Below are 19,195 nucleotides of genomic sequence, written 5' to 3'. Positions count from 1 at the left end.
TTAACGGACGGTGCTGGCACTTACTGCACCCCCGCAAGAGATGGGAGTTGCCCCCTCAATCCCATATCGTCCCGTCCCAGCCAGAGGACCTCTGTCTTCGAAGGATTTAACTTCAACCGGCTCCCACGTAACCATCCAGCCACAGCCTCCAGGCATCTGGTCAGTGTGTCTGGGGCCGAGTCAGGTATGAGTTAGTCAGTATAAAGCAGCTTCCAATGCTCCTGTTTGATTCAGCCTCTGTATTCAGTATCACGAGGACTAGAATTCTGATTTCTTTTAAGAATTGCAGACATTCAGCACATGCTTTGGTCCCGGTTTCAATCCCCAGCATCTCCAGATAGATTTCTGCCTTAAACCACAGAGAGCCACTGCAGCCACTATAGACAATGCTGAGCTAGACATGAGACAGCTTCCTAGGTTCCAAGGTATCAATGCAACACAGAGTCTCTCCAGAAGACCTCTGGCTATGGGGTTTGGTGCACACAGGAAGTGATCCTCCTTTAGTATCCCAGTATCCCAGGACAAGTCTGCACAAGACAGGATTTATTCATTTTTTAAAGTCCCTGCAAGGGCTTAACACCTGGACTGTTTGCCCACATCAGTCACCTTTGTAGTCTCTAAAATGGCCAAAATCCACCCACAGAGCATCAGTATTTTTAAAATCTGGAAAGAATTTGGATTGGAAAAACGCAAGGAAGACTTCCAGATACAAGGTGTTTTTTTTTTCTTTTTAAGGGAGGGCACTGATCTCTCTCTCTCTCCTACTTACCTTGCCATCAAACTTTGAGTATTCGTTGAATGGGTTGTTCAGTTGTAGGGGGCACTGTTCCAGCCGTACTGAGAGGATTGATGGCTTCGTAGCAGCACGCTGAGGCTTCACCCTGAAGTTCTTCTTCTCAAACAGCAGGCTCAGCTCCTCCGCTGCAATTAAAAAGAAGCCAGATATGTCAGAAAGTATTGAAAATTTCCCCCCTCCTGAATGAGGGATCTGATGGTAAAAGGATCACAAGCAGCAGATCGCAAAGCCAACACCCAGTAGTAATTAAATGTTTTCTGTGTTCCATGCATTCCAAAAGGCACTGCAATCATAATCATAGGAAAAAAAGCAGCTGTGTTACACTGAGCCAGGGCATTGTTCAATCTAGTCTGTATCGGCTACACTGTGAGCAGCTTTCCATGGTTTCAGGAGATGCTGCTGAATATGGGAAACCTCATCTAGGTTGCTATAAACCTACGCCCCATTAAAACCAAAGGTCCACTAGCAAACCTAGGCCATACAAATTTAAACCTAGATAAACCCATGCCATCTCCTAATCCTATACAAAGCCAGGCCCTACAAACCTATGAAACAGTGCCGTAAACCAGGGAAGGGGAACCTCTGGCCCACAGGCCAAATTCTAATATTTTCTTTTTAAATTGCTGTAGCCTGCCCTGGGACTTTGTGGTAAGACAAAATGAACAAGCAACAACTAACTATTGGAGGCAAATAGAGCAGACCATTGAGGTTTCATTACAATCAAATGGTATACAAATCCTGCAAAATAAATACGTCTCTGACATAATGGGACCGTATCAAGAGCAAATCCGATGGTGATTTTGTTCTAGATTAACTGATGATATGGTTGGGAAAGGACTGAAACCTCTAGTATGTCTTCTGTGATAGCTGACAAGCTGCAACTGAGGGGGGGGGGGGTTAATACAATGTCTGGCGGAAATGGACAAGCTGAGCCAGTTCAAGGGAGGGAAGGAAGGTTGCAGAAAATGAATTCCGCTGGAACATGGAGCTGTTTTGTGAGATACTGGGACATAAGATATGGACATGAGTCTTGAAACAACTTTGTTTTCTTAATAGTATAGTCTTTACTTTTTGTAAGTAGCATAGTCTCTATTTACTAGTATAGTTAATAGCATTACTCTTATAAAAGTATTTTAAATATTTTTTTTAAAATATAAACATTATTACCATATTGGCCTGAATATAAACCATGCCCGAATATAAGCTGCACTTTTATAATTCAAGGCGGAGGGGAGACAATACCCCAATATAAGCTGCGTCCTTAAAATTCTGCAGGCAATCACACCTGTTCCATTTTACCGTCTTTCTGTTTCAGCAGTGATATCATAAAAGCCAATTTCTGTAAGGTTGCAAATTTAACCTGCACTTTAACTTTTCAAGGTCGGAATTTGGAAAAAAGTGAGGCTTATATTCAGGCCAATACAGTATTAACAACAACAACAACAACAACAACAGAAGACCTGCTGGATCAGACCAATAGCCCACCTAGTCCACCATCCTGTTCTCACAGTGGCCAGCCAGATGCCTCTGGTAAACCCATAAGCAGGACCCAAGCACAACAGTACCTTCCTCTCCTATGGGTATCGCCAAGTTTAGTGTTATGGGAGGGGTGGGTGGGAAACTGTGGGTGCGGAACACAACCATCATGGCTATTACCAATAGCACCTTTATTTTCCATTAATTTGCCAGATCCTCTTTTAAAACCATCCAAGTTGGTGGCCATTACTGCCTCATGTGGTAGTGAGTTCCATAGTTTAACTGAGTGCTGTGTACTTCATTTGTCTATCCTGAATCTTCCTTCAGCTTTATGGGATGTCCACAAGCTCTAGTTTTGGGAAAGGGAAAAACTTTTCTCTGACCACTTTCTGCATGCCATGCCTAATTTTATAAACTTCTGTCATGTAGCCTCTTTTCATTAAACTATAAAAGTCCCAAAATGCTTTTTGCAAAGGGAGGTTGCTCCATGACCTTGATCATTTTGACTGCCAAAATGATCCATAGTTGAACTATGCACTGTGTGAAGATAGCAATAGCAACGTATATTAATACTGGAATGGGTCCAAATAGGACTCATAAGGTTGTTGTTTTTTCAAAACCACACACACCAGCTTCACAGCTGATGTCATATATGATACCACTTGGATCACAGGCATGGGGCAGGTAGAGAGGTGGTTGGCAGTGCTCCTTAAAGTGGGCTTCTGACAATACACTGGAAAGGTAGGCTTGCTGTTACCACCAATTAGCTGAGTCCAAGCAGCATTGAGAGAGATAGGGAGGGAGACAAAGAGATAAAGACAGACACACAGAGATTGGGAGGGTGGTCCTAGGATACTTCGGTGGGCACCTTCTTTCAGTCCCATCAACTTGGGAAGCATGGTGGTGGTGGTGACACCCTTTTCTGTGGCTGCTCCCATAGTGCAGGATTCTCTCCCAAGAAAGGTTAGACTGGTTCCCTCTTTGCTACCCTTATGCTGGCAGGTTAAGACCTTCCTGTTCAGAAAGGCCTTTGGAAACTAAGGTGCAGGTGATGCTGATCACAGGGTAAACGGGATTTTAATTGCTGGTTCCAAATGTGTTCCGATAAATTCTAGTTATTATTTCTAACTAGTTTGGGTTTCATTCCTCTCCCCCTCTCTCTCTTTTTTTACAATGATGCTTTTAAATTTTGCGATCTGCCGTAAATCCCAGCTTGGGAGAAACATGGGACATAAATGCATTAAATAAATAAATAAATAAATGATAGGTAAGGTGTGGCTTAGATGTGGAGAAGGGGTAAGCTAACCCTAGCAAAAATACAAAATGGTTATATATGCAATCAAAGCTGAAAGGGTGGTGGGAAGGGGACCTTGCTGTAGCATAATCAGAAGAAACGCCCCACCAGTTGACATGACAAGGATACCTAAAAAATGAGGATGGATGACAAAACAAAAAAAAATCAAGACCTGTCGAGTTTTCACGTATTAGTGCCGGCCTCTCTTTCTCTGAACAGCAACTGTATCTGGTGAGTGAGTTTTTGCTCCACATCTGCTCCAGGAGCGAAGCAGCCCCCAAACTCAATCAATCACTATTGGTGGATCAGCATTCAATCTGCCCCGCTCTGTCTCCGTTCTTTATTCGCCTGCCTGGATTTGTGCACGTCCCAAAGATTTACATGCTGCCCCTCCCGAGGATTGGAACTGCTGCCGAAGGCAGATTGAGTGGGGACTTCCAAAGCTGGTGTCGCGGGGAGGGGGGAGCCGTTCGTTAAATGGCAAAATTAAAACTTGTCAAATCACGGCTAAGTCGTTATGGCTTCCCGGTTAATTCGGGAGCCGGGAGCAGCTCTGACTGGGATATGGAAATGGAGGATGCACAGGTGCGGGCACCAGGAAAGAGAAAAATGGAAATGGAAATAAAATAAAGATACCCAACAGGGCCGTGCAAGATTATTAAATTCTCTCTGAACTAAGACAGCACAAAAAATGTCATTATGTATCCCAGGTACGTGTTATGCTGTGTGAAACCCTTTATGCTTATTCTGAAGTCTCTCTCTCTCTCTCTCTCTCTCTCTCTCTCACACACACACACACACACACACACACTGCCAAAATAGGTAAATAAATAAATAAAATCTCATTTGCAATTATATTCTTGCAGCGTGGTGTGAAGTTATTTCTTGGGCCTTTTTGGAAAGCTTCGAGTCCCCTGGAGCTCAAGGCATACATTTCATTGGCTTTGGTGAGAGGAGCGAGTGTTTCAATATGTAGTTTTGTTCCTCAGGAAGCACTAGGGAGGCATTGCTTTATTGTCTCCTCTGCTGGCACGGACCCCGAGTGCATCTCTGGAGTTCTCCTCTGCAGATTACTATGGCATCTGTTTTGGTTGAGTTCCCTTGCCTGAGTTGAAACCTTGTGCAATTCTGGGACTGTTCAGGATAACAACACAAGACTGGAGAGGAGGAGGAGGGCAGGAAACTGATGAGCATTGTAGTTTAATTTGGCCAAGTTCCCCTTCTGCTACACAACGCAGTGGCCCAGTGCAGGCTTAATCACCAACTCTGTGAAAACCTCCATTTGCAAATTATGAACTAGCAGCTGGAACAGGCTCTCTCTCTCTCTCTGAAGCAAATTCCCTTCACCTTTACAGCACCAATCATGGTTTCAAATTCAGTTACCACCAATGGTAAACAACTGTTGGTAATGATAACCAATGTTTTCTTAAAACCATGGTTGGCAAATCCACTTCAAGCCAAACCATGGTTTACTGGGGAACCCAGTTAGTGTATTTTATGTTGGCAGTGTTGAACTTTTATTTAGAAGAGTTTATAAACCATTATATCTTTTTAAAAAATCCTTAAGTGGTGTACAAAAATAATATAAAATTATTATTAATAAAATAGATGAAGTTGGTAAAAAAATTATATTTAGGCTTGCTGAAATAATTGTTTTCAGCAGGCAATATAGGGAGAGTATCTGCCTTTTTTTGCAAAAAGAACCTCAACAATTTTGGGGGTTTCCTTAAAAAAAAAAGCGCTCAATAATTTTCAACTTTTCGAAATATAGGTAAAGGTAAAGGGACCCCTGACCATTAGGTCCAGTCATGACCGACTCTGGGGTTGCGGCGCTCATCTCGCTTTATTGGCCGAGGGAGCTGGCGTACAGCTTCCGGGTCATGTGGCCAGCATGACTAAGCCACTTCTGGCAAACCAGAGCAGCGCACGGAAACGCCGTTTACCTTCCCGCCGGAGCGGTATCTATTTATCTACTTGCACTGTGACATGCTTTTGAACTGCTAGGTTGGCAGGAGCAGGCACGGAGCAACGGGAGCTCACCCCGTCACGGGGATTCGAACCACCGACCTTCTGATTGGCAAGTCCTAGGTTCTGTGGTTTAACCCACAGCGCCACCCGCGTCCCTTTTTGAAATATGGCAACCCTATATTATCAACATGCAGGGGTTTTATTCCCCCCTCCCTTGTAGCACTCCCCAGTTTTTCTCCCTGCTCTCTCATAACACTAGAACTTGTGGACATCCAGTGAGGCTGGATGTTGGGGAGATTCAGGATGATAAAAGAAATGACTTCTTCACACAGAACACACTCCCACCGGAGGCAATGATGGCCACCAACTTATAAAAGAAAACAAGTAAAGGCTATCATAGCTACTAGCAATGATGACTACGCTCTGCCTCCATAGTTGGAGACAGCAACTCTTCTGGATACCAGTTGCCAGAAACCGCAGGAGGGGAGAGTGCTGCTGCTGTGCTCAGGTCCTGCTTGAGGGTTTCCTACCAAGGCATCTGGCTGGGCACTGGGAATAGGATGCTGGACTAGATGGACCATTGGCATGATCCAGCAAGCTCTTAATATATTCTCTTATATAAGTAGAGAGGCTTGGAGTCAACAATCCAGCCACATAGTAGTGTATCACACGCCAAACAGTGGTCAGGATAGCCAACCATTAGGAGCCAATTCAAATAATGATGAGGGCACCTCAGAGAAAGAGGGAGGGAGGGAGGAGAGAGAGTTGGCATACTATACTAGCTAAGAGACTGAGCTATGAACTCTTGGCCTCTCATCTGTAATATAGGGATAGCAATGCTGGACCTAACCCATAAATCTGGATTACTGAGCCACATTTGTATGCAGATGCATTCATTTTAGAGTGCCAATGCCTACCTCTATCAGAATGTGAGTGAGAGGGCAAGGTTAATCTCCAACTAATTTAGATTTTTGTCAGTTACACCCTGACCTTTTTGTGATTAAAAGTTAAACATTAACCAGCTTAAAAACAAAAAAAATACAGGGCTGTAGTCAATGTTGATCCTAGTCAGAGAATACTCATGGAAATTAATGACCATGGCTAATTTCGGTCAATTGGTTTCAGCTGAGTAAAGGTAAAAGACCCCTGACAGTTGCAGTGCTGGGATTGCGCCGCTCATCTCACTTTACAGGCCGAGGGAGCCGTCGTCTGTCCGCAGACAGTTTTTCCAGGTCATGTGGCCAGTATGACTACGCCACTTCTGGCGCAACGGAACACTGAAACCAGAGCAGCACATGGAAACGCCGTTTACCTTCCCGCTGGAGCAGTACCTATTTATCTAACTGCACTCTTTTGGCTCTTTTGGCGTGCTTTCGTACTGCTAGGTTGGCAGGAGCTGGGACTGAGCAACGGGAGCTCACCCCGTCACAGGGATTCGAACTGCTGACCTTCTGATCAGCAAGCCCAAGAGGCTCAGTGATTTAGACAGAGTCCCCCTTTCAGCTGAGTAGGTTTATATAAATTAATGTACCTGAGTTAGTCACATTCATGAGTTTCCATGAGTCTACTCTCTGTAGGACTAACATGGGATGAAAGCGATAAGAATTATAGCCAATATTAGTAGAGCCACTGAAATTGAAGGACAAGACTAACAAGTTTATTAATTTCTGTGGGTCTACTTCATTTTTTTCCTGATCAACATGACCTCATCAGATGCTTTGACCTTTTTCGTTTACATTTATTTCTGCAAACCCAAGTGAATGAAACAATTAGAAACAAAAACCCAACAACTGTGTGTGTGTGTGTGTTTGTGTGTGTGTGTGTGTGTAAAGCATATTCTTCTTACCTGAATAAGATGTGTTCCTTTCCTTCCACTGCACATTCTTGCATTTTATCTGATTTTGCCTCTCTTTCCGTAGCCGTTCAAGTCTCTGAGCTAGAAAAAGAAATATTATGACGATAAGTTTGTCAATGAAAGTTTACTATAAACAAAAGACATAATTAACTACCTTTCTATGAATAAAGATGTTTTATGCTGCACATGTAGGGTGTGGGGGTGGGGTGGGGGAGAAAAGACATAAAATTTTTAAAGGTGGCACCCCTGAAAAGCAAATACCAACAAAAACATGAAAATCTTCTTGATTTATAATTGAAATTAGAGGATATAAAACATTAATAGAGATCATAAAGATAGTATTAACATGGAAGAGAATAATAAAATGTGAAAACTTCTGTGATTAATATGACATTTCATTATATAAATCATTAATAACGGTCTTAAAGGAATTTTAATGCACAAATGAACTGAAGTGAATATTACATTACAGGAATAAAATTACTGTTATGAATTACTCTCCCCGTTTCAAAAATTAAAGATAAATGAACTCAGACTAGACTATTAAAGTTTTAAATATAAAATCCTTTATCTAAAAAAATCATGAAAATTATAAAATGTCAACGCTATATAAATTAGCATAGCTTTTTCTTCAGTGTGCTGAAACAGTTTATAGGTAGTAAAAATAAATGATTTGTATCTTCACAACATTAGTCAAATCTTAAAAAATGAATATCATTTTTCCTTCACATATTTTTGACTCCACATCCGAAAATAGGACACGCTCAAATAGGTGAAATATCAACACCCGGGAGACCGAGCCCTCCTCGCCTGCTTCAAACCCTCCTTATGGTTTTAAATGTCAGATTTATTTCAGGAGAGAGAGGGTGTTGGGGAATGTCAATTTAATAAGCAGGTAAAGAAGACTACCTCAAAAGGCAGAGACTAAATGGCACAGCACCTCACTGCAAATAAAGGTCCCGGGCACAGGAAACAAATTCTTCCTTTTTTCTTTTAAAGCAAGAGAAAGATGTAGACTAATTTACCAAAAGCATGCTTAGGAAGGCAATCCTGTGCATGTTTAGCAAGAACTACATCCCCTCTGAAATAAGCAAGGCGGTTGGGCTTTAATTTAATTTATTTGGATAATTTTTTAACGCAGCGGTTTACAAGACACTAAGTGCAAACAAAACTATAAAAAACCCATTATAAAAAATTATAAAAACTGGAAACAAAACCACCAATAAGTGGTTTGTTTTAATTACAGAATATGAATACAGCAGCAATTCCTAACAACTCTGTAACCTTGAATAATTGGAACTGCTGCAGGTCTGCAGATATTGTTGTTAGTTCAGTGTGGTGTTCTGTAATATGTTTTAAATTTGCAAACTGCCTTTGCCCTGTTATCTGCCTGGCAATGGGCAGTACAGAAACTCCTAAATTATTAGGATAGAATCAATCTAATCAATCTGTTTTAGGCCCCAGCATTAAATAAATTTAAGAAAGCTTCAAAATCTGACGCACATGTACAAAGCATTTTTTAAAGACCCAAACAAAAACAATACTCCTCCCATTCTGCTCTGCTCCTCCCTTCTTCCCGCCCTGGACGGCCCTGACCTCTGCCTGCACCTCAGTTAGTGTGTTACACAGAGCTGGGCCTCTCCTCCTTGCCTGCTTTCCAGCAACCGCTTTTAAGCTGCCCAAGGGAGGAGGCAGGCAGCAGCAGCCATGGAGAGGCAATGGGGTGCTCCCTTGCAGCCACCGCTATCACCGCCATTGCTTCAAACAAGCACTGGCTCATCTTCCTGAGCTTGATGGCAGCACTGGCAGGGAAAACAGGGACATTCTGGGATCAAATCAGAAGCCAGGATGTTTTTCATAATTCTGGGACTGTCCCTGGAAAATAGGGACACTTGAAAGGTATGGTAAAGGTAAAGGGACCCCCTGACCATTAGGTCCAGTCGTGGCCGATAAAGCACATCTTGCTTTATTGGCCGAGGGAGCTGGCGTACAGCTTCCGGGTCATGTGGCCAGCATGACTAAGCCGCTTCTGGCAAACCAGAGCAGTACACAGAAACGCCATTTACCTTCCTTCCTTCCGACCTTCTGATCGGTAAGTCCTAGGCTCTGTGGTTTAACCCACAGCGCCACCCGCGTTCCCTAAGGGTATGGTAGTTCTATCCCAATAAAAGTGCCATGAGTGCCAGTACAACCTAGCTGCCAAGAGCAGCAAAAAAAAAAAAGGTGTTGTTGGTACTCTTTACCAGTGTGTGCAATCACTAAAAAAAAAGAGCACACTGAATGAAGGCAAATTTTTACCTTTGTGCTAGTTTCTAGTTTCTGCACACACTTCTCTGTCCTCCACCCAAGCAAGGAAGATGCATTTTCATTGTTCAATGGCACATTCCAGCCGGGCAAAAAAACTCAAGGAGCATGTGAAGAAGAGCTTTTCAGGGATGTGGCCTGGACAAGGCTGGATTACCCATTAAGCAAAATAAGTTTGTGCTTAGGGCCTCAAGGGAAAGTGAGGGGGGGCACCACAGAAAGTTATCATTGCTGGATTTTTAACATTAATAGTCACAAATTGCTCAGCTGAGCATTCGTTTTCTTGGCTAAAGTATATTAAAAATTCCAACAGAACAACTATGCAACAAGGTAGGCCGAATGCCTTATCTCTACTAAGTATAGAAATAGATGTGTTACTTAAGATTGTTTTTGAGGATCTGATCAAAGACTTTGCAATTGGAAAAAGTAGGAGAAAAATAAATTGGAAGTATACAAAAATTAACATCATTTTCCATCTTACTGTAGGTTTTGTTGCATTTCAAAAAATAAGTTTATTTTGTGGTTTATTATTTATATTTTGAATTAAATATATATGAGGGCACCAAAATCTTTTAAGGTTTTGGACCTCTAAATGTATTGATTGAGTCCTGGGCCTGGGAAAGTCATTCAAGCCAGGAAAGAGGTCTAGAGGAGCATTTCTCATTTGAGGGCCATGTTGCCCCCTGGGGGGCCCAGAATATTCCAAGGGGGCCACAGATGAAAATCTAATAAATGAGGGCCACAGCATGAGATTGGGGGGCACTGACTAGAGGGAAGTGAGAAGTGAAAAAAATAGAGAAGTAAGTGAGAAAAGAAAAAAGAAAACATTCATGGCATTTCCTATTTTATACTGTATTGGGTAGAAGCAGTTTTTAGTCAAGTGAATTATTTACTCAGCCTAAAATGGAATCACCTTAACAAAATGGACAGAGGTGATCTTTGGTTATCCTAGTTACACTTCAATCTAAAGCGTTAAAATATCAGTTTCAGTGACAGCTTAGGTATTTTCTTCCCTTATTCCTCTACATAAAAAATGTGCTACATTACTTATTTCAGCAAAATGTGCTTCTGAGCTCTAGGTGGTGTTGTATTACCTCACAAACTCAAAAATTTAGATCATTTGGTCTCTTATAAGAAACACAGAACTATGTTCCCCCTGCAAATACATGGGTTGTGAAGCTAGTTTTTTTTAAAAAAGCAAGTTTAGATAAACCACAGTTTAAGGTTTCAAAATAGGTCACTATACCTTTTCTTCAAAACACTGCAACAAACCACAGGCACAATTTCAGTTTTTCTGTTTTAAAGCTTTGTTTCATTTTTTACTGGACTCTTGTTATATTTCGATACTATGTACTGACTTTCTGCTCGTGATTTTATGATTGCAATTCATATGAACTGCTTAGAGTAGTGGTAACCAATTAACTAAGTACAGAACACCACTTATTTTTTCAAAAGTCAAGCCATGGACCCCCTGCTTTTGAAAATTTTGGTATGTCTATGGTAGTTTTTCTTATGTGACAGACCCCTGGATGGATTACGTAGATGGACCCCTTGTGGTCAGCAGACGACCAATTGTGAACCACTGGCTTAGAGATTTTGTAATATTAAGAAGTATAAGTTATTACAATGAATGGAAATGAAATAAATGATCATTTCAGATACAGTGGTACCTCGGGTTAAGTACTTAATTCGTTTCGGAGGTCCGTTCTTAACCTGAAACTGTTCTTAACCTGAAGCACCACTTTAGCTAATGGGGCCTCCTGCTGCCACTGCCGCCGCCGGAGCACAATTTCTGTTCTCATCCTGAAGCAAAGTTCTTAACCCGAGGTAGTATTTCTGGGTTAGCGGAGTCTGTAACCTGAAGCGTATGTAACCTGAAGCGTATGTAACCCAAGGTACCACTGTACTTTGATCATTCCAGAATTTTAACCACCATATACTGTAGTCATTCTCATAATACTGGAGCTTGCAGGCATCCCGTGCACTTGAGGGCTGGGTTATTTCAAACAGACAAAATGAAGCACTGAATGTAGAGTACATAGCCAAACTAGGGGAATTCACTCTCACAAGATATGATACAATTTCTGGGAGCAAATTATACAGTTTAACTATGGCCGCCAGATGGCGGCCAACTTGGATGGCTTTAAAGGAAGATGAGACAATTCAAGGAGAATACAGCAGCCAGGATGGCCAACATGGTGGTGCCCTCCAGATGTTGTTGAACCACAGTTCCCATCACCCCTGCCCACTGGTCATGCTGATGTGAATTGCAGTCCAGCAGTGTCCAGCAAGGGCACCATATTGGCTGCTTGATGGCTGCATTCCAGCCAGTATCCAAGCCAGTTATGTAGCAGCACCTGGGACTGCAAGTGGGGAGAGTATTATTGCCCTTTTGTCGTGCCTGTGGGCCTCTGGTAGGCCATTGTGAGGACAGAGTGCTAGATGACGACCCTTTGGTTTGATTCAGCAGGGTTCTTATGTTTACACGGGGCAACTGCACAAAGAGGCAAATGTTCCAGGTTCTATATTCCTGCTAAGGTCAGACTTTATATCCATCCAGTCAAGTAGAATCTACTCTCTGGGCGGCTGTCAACAGCACTCAAAGGTCTCAGCTAGAGGTGTTTCCCATTACCTAATGCATTATCCTTTTACCTGGGAAATGGAATGGATTGAACCTGTGGCCTTCCAGATGGAAAACTGGTGCTCTACCACCGAGCTACATTTATTTATTAATAAATATACTTGTATACTGCAAATTTCAGAAACAATATCAAAAAAGTCTACAACAACTACACATATAATGCAAGAAAAAACACATATAAATTTAAAATCAGAGTCCACCAGCTATTGCAGAAGATGTATTGTCTGCATAACCCTGATGGCAGAGAAGAATCATCAACAAATGTTTAAAAGTTAAAGCAGAAGATGTCTGCTGAATTTCTATCAGCAGAGTATTCCCACAGACTGGACTGATGGCACTGGTTTTGTGTTGATGTCAAGTAAGTCTCACCAATTCAGAAAGATGACAAACGATGCTCAGTGATTGAGCTGGGATACAAGGGTTTTAGTGGCCTCAGAGATAACCGAGACCTAAAATGTTCAGGACTTTGTAAAAGAATACAATGAATCTGAACTTGGCTCAGTAGACAGGCAGCCATTATATATGTTTTAACAATAGCGTCACATGTTGTCAGCCATGTGCCCCCACCAGCAGTCTGGTCACTGGCTGAAACTTCTGGAACAGGTCCAAGGGCAGCCCCACACGGAGTGCATTGCAGTAATCATTGTGTTTTAGTGGTCAGGTTACATGATGCCTCCTATACCAGGTTCCTTCTATAAACCATGAAATTCCTAGCTGAAGCCACCAGAGTTCCCAAGACGATCCCACTCACCTGTATTTGATCGCCTTCTAATACCGAAGTCCCAACTTGAGGTAATGTCGACCGACTGGGAGTATACGTAACCCTGAGACTCGCCATTGCTGCCCTGCGTTTCTGAGCTGTTGTCCCCATTGGCCGAAGTGGGCTGGAATTTCTCCAGGTCGACATCGTGGTCAATCAGGACCAGTTCACACATCCCTGTGTCATCGCTGGTCACATGTGACTGTCGGATGTGAGCCAGGATAATGGTTGGATTGTCCAAGAAAGCCATCCTGCATCCCAAGGTCTTCCGCCTTCTACTATCTTCTTTGCTCCATGCTGAATTGTAAACCTTTCTACCTGGGAAACAACACACACAGAGAACTTTAGAGAAAACCAAGGAATATGCCCAGGTTCTATTCATGGAGGGTTATAACATAAGAAGAGCCCTTCTGGATCAGACCAAAAGCCCATCTACAACCAGAATCCCCTTCTGGCCAACTAGGCACCTACAGGAAGCCACAAGCAGGACCTGAGTGCAACAGCAATCTCCCCACTTGTGATTCCTCGCAAGATTGTGGAGGTAGAACACAGCTACTGTGGCTGTTCACACCATCCTCCATGAGTTTGCCTAATCTCCTTTTAAAGCCATCCATATACATTGGTGGCCATTATTACATCTTGTGGGAGCAAATTCCATAGTTTAGCTTTGCATGAAGAAGTGCTTTCTTATGTCACTCCTGAATCTTTTAACATTCAACCTTTTTAGATGGTTTCAATTTCTAGCATTATGAGTGGGAGAAAAACTTCTATCTATTTTCTCCATACTGTGCATTATTTTATAGACCTCTATCACATCTCCTCTTACTCACTTGTTTTTCTAAACAAAAAATTCCTAAATCTTGCACCTGTTCCTCCTGGGGGAGTTGCTCCAACTCCTTAATCATTTTGGTTTTCCAGCCCTGCAATATCCTTTTCAAGGTGTGGTAACACAGGTGAATGCAGTCAGACCATTGGGTCCACCTAGCTCAGTACTGCTAACACTGACTGGCAGCAGCTCTCTAGTGCAGACAGGGAACAGAAGAGAAAGAGAAAGAGAGCTGCCACAAAAAAAACCCAACCTGACACTTACTCAACACTTGCCAGCCTGGCACCCAAACCTCACACTGTGTTCTCAACTTGCTACCCAGGAATCTTCTCTCTCCCTTGCCTCTCTTTCCAAGCTCCACTGTTCACACCATCTGCTCCCACCTTCCATGACTTATTGCTGTTAAGCTGGCACCGAAACCATGAGAGAAAGGGGAAGAAAAGCCTGCTAGTGCAGTGACAAACTCAGCAGTATTTCTTCATCCACCAAAGACTCCCCTGAAGAAGGAAAGCAGTCCCCAGTCCCCCATGCATGCTCTGCCTAATTAGGTCCAGAAATGAAGGAGTTGTGATTCAATAAGCTGTTCCTTCCCGAAATCTGAATGTGCACTCCAGCTTCCCTCGCTCAGTGGAAGGGGCTTTAATTTAAAGAGAGGGATGGTGTCCCAGGGCAGATTTGATAGCTCTCACAGATGTTTAATGTCAGGTCTGGAAGACTCTCAGGGCTATCCACTGCACATGTGTTCAACTGGAGACCCATCCTATCTCATGCATTAAATGCTGAAAGGGACTACACCAGCTTGGAACTGAGGTAGAACCTGACTGCTGGATCAGGCTAAAGGGCCATGTATTCCAGCATCCTGTTCTCACAGTGGCCCCCCCCAGAGGCTATTCAGAAGCACATAGGCAGGATCTGAGCACAACAGTGCTTTAGATTCCCAGCAACTGGAATTCAGAGGCATATTACCTCCTACTATGGAGGAAGAACATAAGAAGACACCTACTGTATCAGGCCAATGGCAAATCTAATCCAGTATCAACAGTGGGCAACCAGATACTGTTGGGAAGCCCACAAGCCAGATGGATGTCTCAGTTCCTGGGAGGGCTCACAGGGTTGGCTGTTTATGCCCGTGATTCTACAGGGGTACAGAAACACAAAAATGCAGAATGTGGTGCTGCATGGAGAACTCAGCTTCTTGAGAATATCAAAGCTCTTTTCTCTCCCAAGGTTCTAGAACTTATGATCATGAACATGTATGCTTCTGAGTCTGTACCCTGAAGTGTCAGAAACCAGTCGGGTAGCTGACGATTTCCAGTCATTGAGGGACTAGAGCTCCCATGCTCTTCATTGCTCCTTGGCCCCTTTCACACAATTAGCCAGGCTAGAACAAAACATTACCCGAAGCTGTAAAAAGTGCAGCATTATACAAAATACAAGGGGGTGTCCAAGTTATTTAGCAACTGTGAAAAAAAAAATGCCAAAAATTAAAATCATAAACCCAGAATTGCTAGGATACACAATTACACATACACAATGTAACAGGACACAGAATGCTCCCTATTTCCCAATTCTCACACTTATAAATCAATCCCTCAAGCAGTGTTTGCAGAAAGAGGAAATAATTCTATGAAAGATACTGAAAATGAAAGAACTTTGGCTCTGCTGAGATACACACTTTATCAACGAAGCAAGCAACTTATAAATTGAGCAGTTGTAAAAATGGAAGCAGTCGCATGTGTGTGGAAGAGACACTGGAAAGCAGGCTCATGCTGGGGACTGCAAAGCCACACACCATTTCCCACCTAAATCCCCCCGAGACCCAAGTGCCTGGCAAACCCCTGCTGGGCCTGGCAGACCTAGCACTGTGACTACAGCATGAATATTTGTATTAAGTGGATGGAAGCTATTGAAAGCACCTTATTTCAAGGGTGACAAGCCTACTCTATAGACACAGACACCAGAGTCGTTCAAGTAGAAAAGCTGAATTGGATTTTTACAGACTCACAGGCTCTTCACTATCTCCTTCTGATTTGGAAGAGGAAGGAAGAGGAAGAGCTGCTGATAAATGAAAGTCTGTGTTTTGTTTTTAAAGGAGACAAGCGTAGTTCAGACGTAAGAGCAAACCACAATTTGTCCTTACAAGCATGAGCTGATACCAGTATTTGGCTCACATGCAAGGGGTGGAGTTTTAAAGAGTCTTTTCCTATCTTGCTCCTTGTTTTGCCTGATTTTGGAGAAACTTTGGTTTGTAAAAGAAGCAGTTCATTAACAATCCAGGATACCAAACCAGGATCAGAATGCATCATTTCCTATTAACTTCATGCTATTTTTTAAAAGGTTACAAACCTTTAAAATAAAGGAATTGTTTCAGGCAAATCATTATTGTAAGAGCAGTCCAGCAGAATGAAGAATTACCTACTCTGGCATTCAGTTGCCAGTACTGACCAGCCAGATGCTTCTGCAGAGCTTTCCAAGTGTAGCATGAAGGCAAATGTCTCATTGGCTGTTTGGCATTCATAAGTCTGTTCCCTTTGAACATGCACGTTCCATCTAACTACTGTGGACAATGACTGTACAAAGCCACAATGACTATGTTCAGCCTCCATTGTAGGAAGCAGTTACCCTCTAAACACAAGTTGCTGGGAATCACAAGTGGGGAGAGTGCTTTTGCACTAAGGTCCTGCTTTTGGGCTTCCCATTGGGACATCTGGTTGGCCACTGTGAGAAAAGGATGCTGGAACTGATGGGAAGAACTTTCTGAAAGTAAGAGCTGTTTGACAGTGGAACAGACTACCTTGGGAGGTGGTGGATTCTCCTTCCTTGGAGGTTTTTAAGCAGACACTGCATGGCCAACTGTCATGGAAGCGTTAGTTGAGTTTCTTGCATTGCAGGGGGTTGAGCTAGATGACCCTTGGGATCCCTTCCAACTCTACAATTCTTTGATTATATGACAAACAATGGTGACACATCAGCCACAAGCAGTCTGGCCACCGCATTTTGCACCAGCTGGATCTTCTGGAGCCATTCCAACAGCAGTCTCACATAGGGTGCATTACAATAATCCAGCCTTGAGGTTACGAATGCATGGACTGCATTAGTCAGACCTCCTCCACCAGGTTTCCATCATAACGGTAATAGTAGACGGGCAGCAAGTGCAGATGCTTTAACAATGGTGTCACATATTGTGACTTAGTGAAGGGCAGAGAGGCAGCTTCCTATCTTCGCCAACTCCCTTCCAAATCACCAGCCCTAATAATAAAGAATTCAGGACGCTTAAGTTAACCATTCACATCAATGTGGCCTGAGAATGGAGAAGCTATGTCCAGCCAGCACAGGCAGGCAGCCCTCCCTGTGTTGCCATTTTGAGATAAGAGATTTATTTGCGGGGGGGGAGGGGGGGAGAAGGCGCTACCTGCTCAGCTTTTGCCGGCACTGAGAACTTCAATAAAGTCTAAAGCACCTCAAAGGCCAGGAATGGGGAAAATAAAATAAAACAAACCGCCAAACTCCCCATCAAAAATTACTGCTGCCCCATCAATATGTCATATAAATGCTGGTATGTTAATTGTGTATTTATAAGATTGTTAATGGTTAGTTAATTTACCTCCCACACTATTATTGTACTTGAAAATGATTTAATGTCTGCCGAGGGAGTTAACAACATGTTAACGGCAGATGCAGCGGCTTATTTATTTATTTATCTTAATCTTTCCATGCTGAACCCCGACTTCGGGATGCTTAACTGCTCTGGGCTTTCTTGTGAGGTTTCTCACAAATAGCTTGGCTTTCTTTCAGCTGCAAGGGAGTCAAGGGGACAAAAACAAAACTATTCAGCTTTGATTGTCAGATGGATATGCAGCCCACCTCTGTTTACCAGATGTTTGGGACAAAACAAACAGAAGATGTCCATCAACCTATGGGACTGCCTCCCCTCACATATCCCTGCCCGGCAATTGTGCTACTTAGGTGGGGCATTGTTAGAACCACATGCCCCAAAAGTGGTTTTAGTTTCCAAGCTCAATTCAAAATGCTGGTTTTGACCTATAAAGTCTTAAGTGGTTCAAGACTCTGGGACTCCATACAAATTGACAAGGACCCTGCAATCATGACCTAGAGCACTTCTCCGTGTTACCCCTCTATGGAAGGTCTAGAGGGTGGCACCCACCCCACCCCCTGCATGCAGAATGCTCTCCCCAGGGAGGCACACCTGGTACCATCTTCATTCAGCTTTAGGCAACAAGCAAATACTTTTCTCTTTTCCCAGGATTTTGGCTCTTAATTTGAAGGGTGGCATTGAGATCTTTTTTAGTGAGAATTTTATTTAGTTGTGGTTTTTAGCCTTTTTTCTGTATTCCTGTGATTTCATACTTTTATTGTGGTTTTTATTGGTTTTAGCGTAAGTCGTTTTAGGTTACTTTGGAAGAAAACTGACTAACAAATATAGTTAATAGTAATAACAGAGACAGGGCTTTTAGTGTTGCAGCTGTAGCCTTCTAGAATTAGTTATGAACTAAAATTAGACAAGGGCCTAGCGTCTTGATATTTAGGAGTCTATTGAGCACATTTTCTCTGTTTGCTTAAGAAAGCTTTCCCTGAAGTGTTACCCAGTCATTTTATGGAATAATGTGATGGCCTGGGAATCTGATTCAGAGGCTGAACCTGAGGAATCCCAGCCTGCATAGGAGTCCCCGCCTCCAGGGCCAGCTGAGCCAGGGCAGGGGCTTGAATCTGAAGGGCCCTCACCTGTGCTGGATCCTCAGGACCAGACACCAGCTGAATCCGCTCTCTGGCTCCAGAAGTGATTGAGGACCCATTGCCTGCAGGTGCTCCTCTCTCAGCCCTGTCAGGAGAAGGTGAGGTTGCCTCCTGAGTTCCTAACCACGCCCGACTCCTCGCTTTGGACCTCGCTTCGCCCCTGACGGACAGCCTCCTTATCCTCGACCTAGGACCGGACTTAGACCATGCCGCAAGGTAACCCCCCCCCAACCCCGGGGCCAGCACAAATAATAACTGTTCAACTGCATATATGGTTTTGTCGTCTTTAGTTAAATGAGCCTATGGGGTTTTTTGTATTTTATCTTTTTACACTGCATTGATAATATTTGGTTATGAAGTGGTTTATAAATCTGCAAATTACTATGTAACTAAATCATGCCCTGCCTTGTGGTGCCTCGGCTATGTCGTCTGATACAAAGCCAGGCTAGTTTGGTCTGACCCAGTAAAGCAGCCCTTTTATTTTTATTTTGGAACTTTCATCAGACAAAAGCTTTGATAT

General features: G+C 43.0%; 1 protein-coding gene across 14 annotated transcripts in view; it reads right to left on the bottom strand.

The window, feature by feature from the left end:
- The window catches only part of MAPKAP1 (MAPK associated protein 1), a 185,212-nt gene that overhangs the window by 154,894 nt on the left and 11,123 nt on the right, over positions 1-19,195 (bottom strand). For 13 of the 14 annotated variants that reach the window (XM_053374364.1, XM_053374367.1, XM_053374362.1 and 10 more), the window contains 3 exons: positions 13,086-13,412; positions 7,381-7,470; positions 770-921 (listed from right to left, as the gene is read on the bottom strand). In XM_053374364.1, the coding sequence (XP_053230339.1) occupies positions 770-921; positions 7,381-7,470; positions 13,086-13,344 (501 nt within the window). In that variant the 5' untranslated portion in view covers positions 13,345-13,412. Of the gene's footprint in view, positions 1-769; positions 922-7,380; positions 7,471-13,085; positions 13,413-13,924; positions 14,114-19,195 lie in introns of all 14 variants that reach the window. The other variant, XM_053374359.1, reaches the window with a different exon arrangement.

This window comes from Podarcis raffonei, chromosome Z, assembly GCF_027172205.1.
Source record: "Podarcis raffonei isolate rPodRaf1 chromosome Z, rPodRaf1.pri, whole genome shotgun sequence".
Lineage (NCBI taxonomy): Eukaryota > Metazoa > Chordata > Lepidosauria > Squamata > Lacertidae > Podarcis > Podarcis raffonei.
Note: the sequence above shows the minus strand (reverse complement) of the source record. Positions and strands in the feature narration are given on the sequence as shown.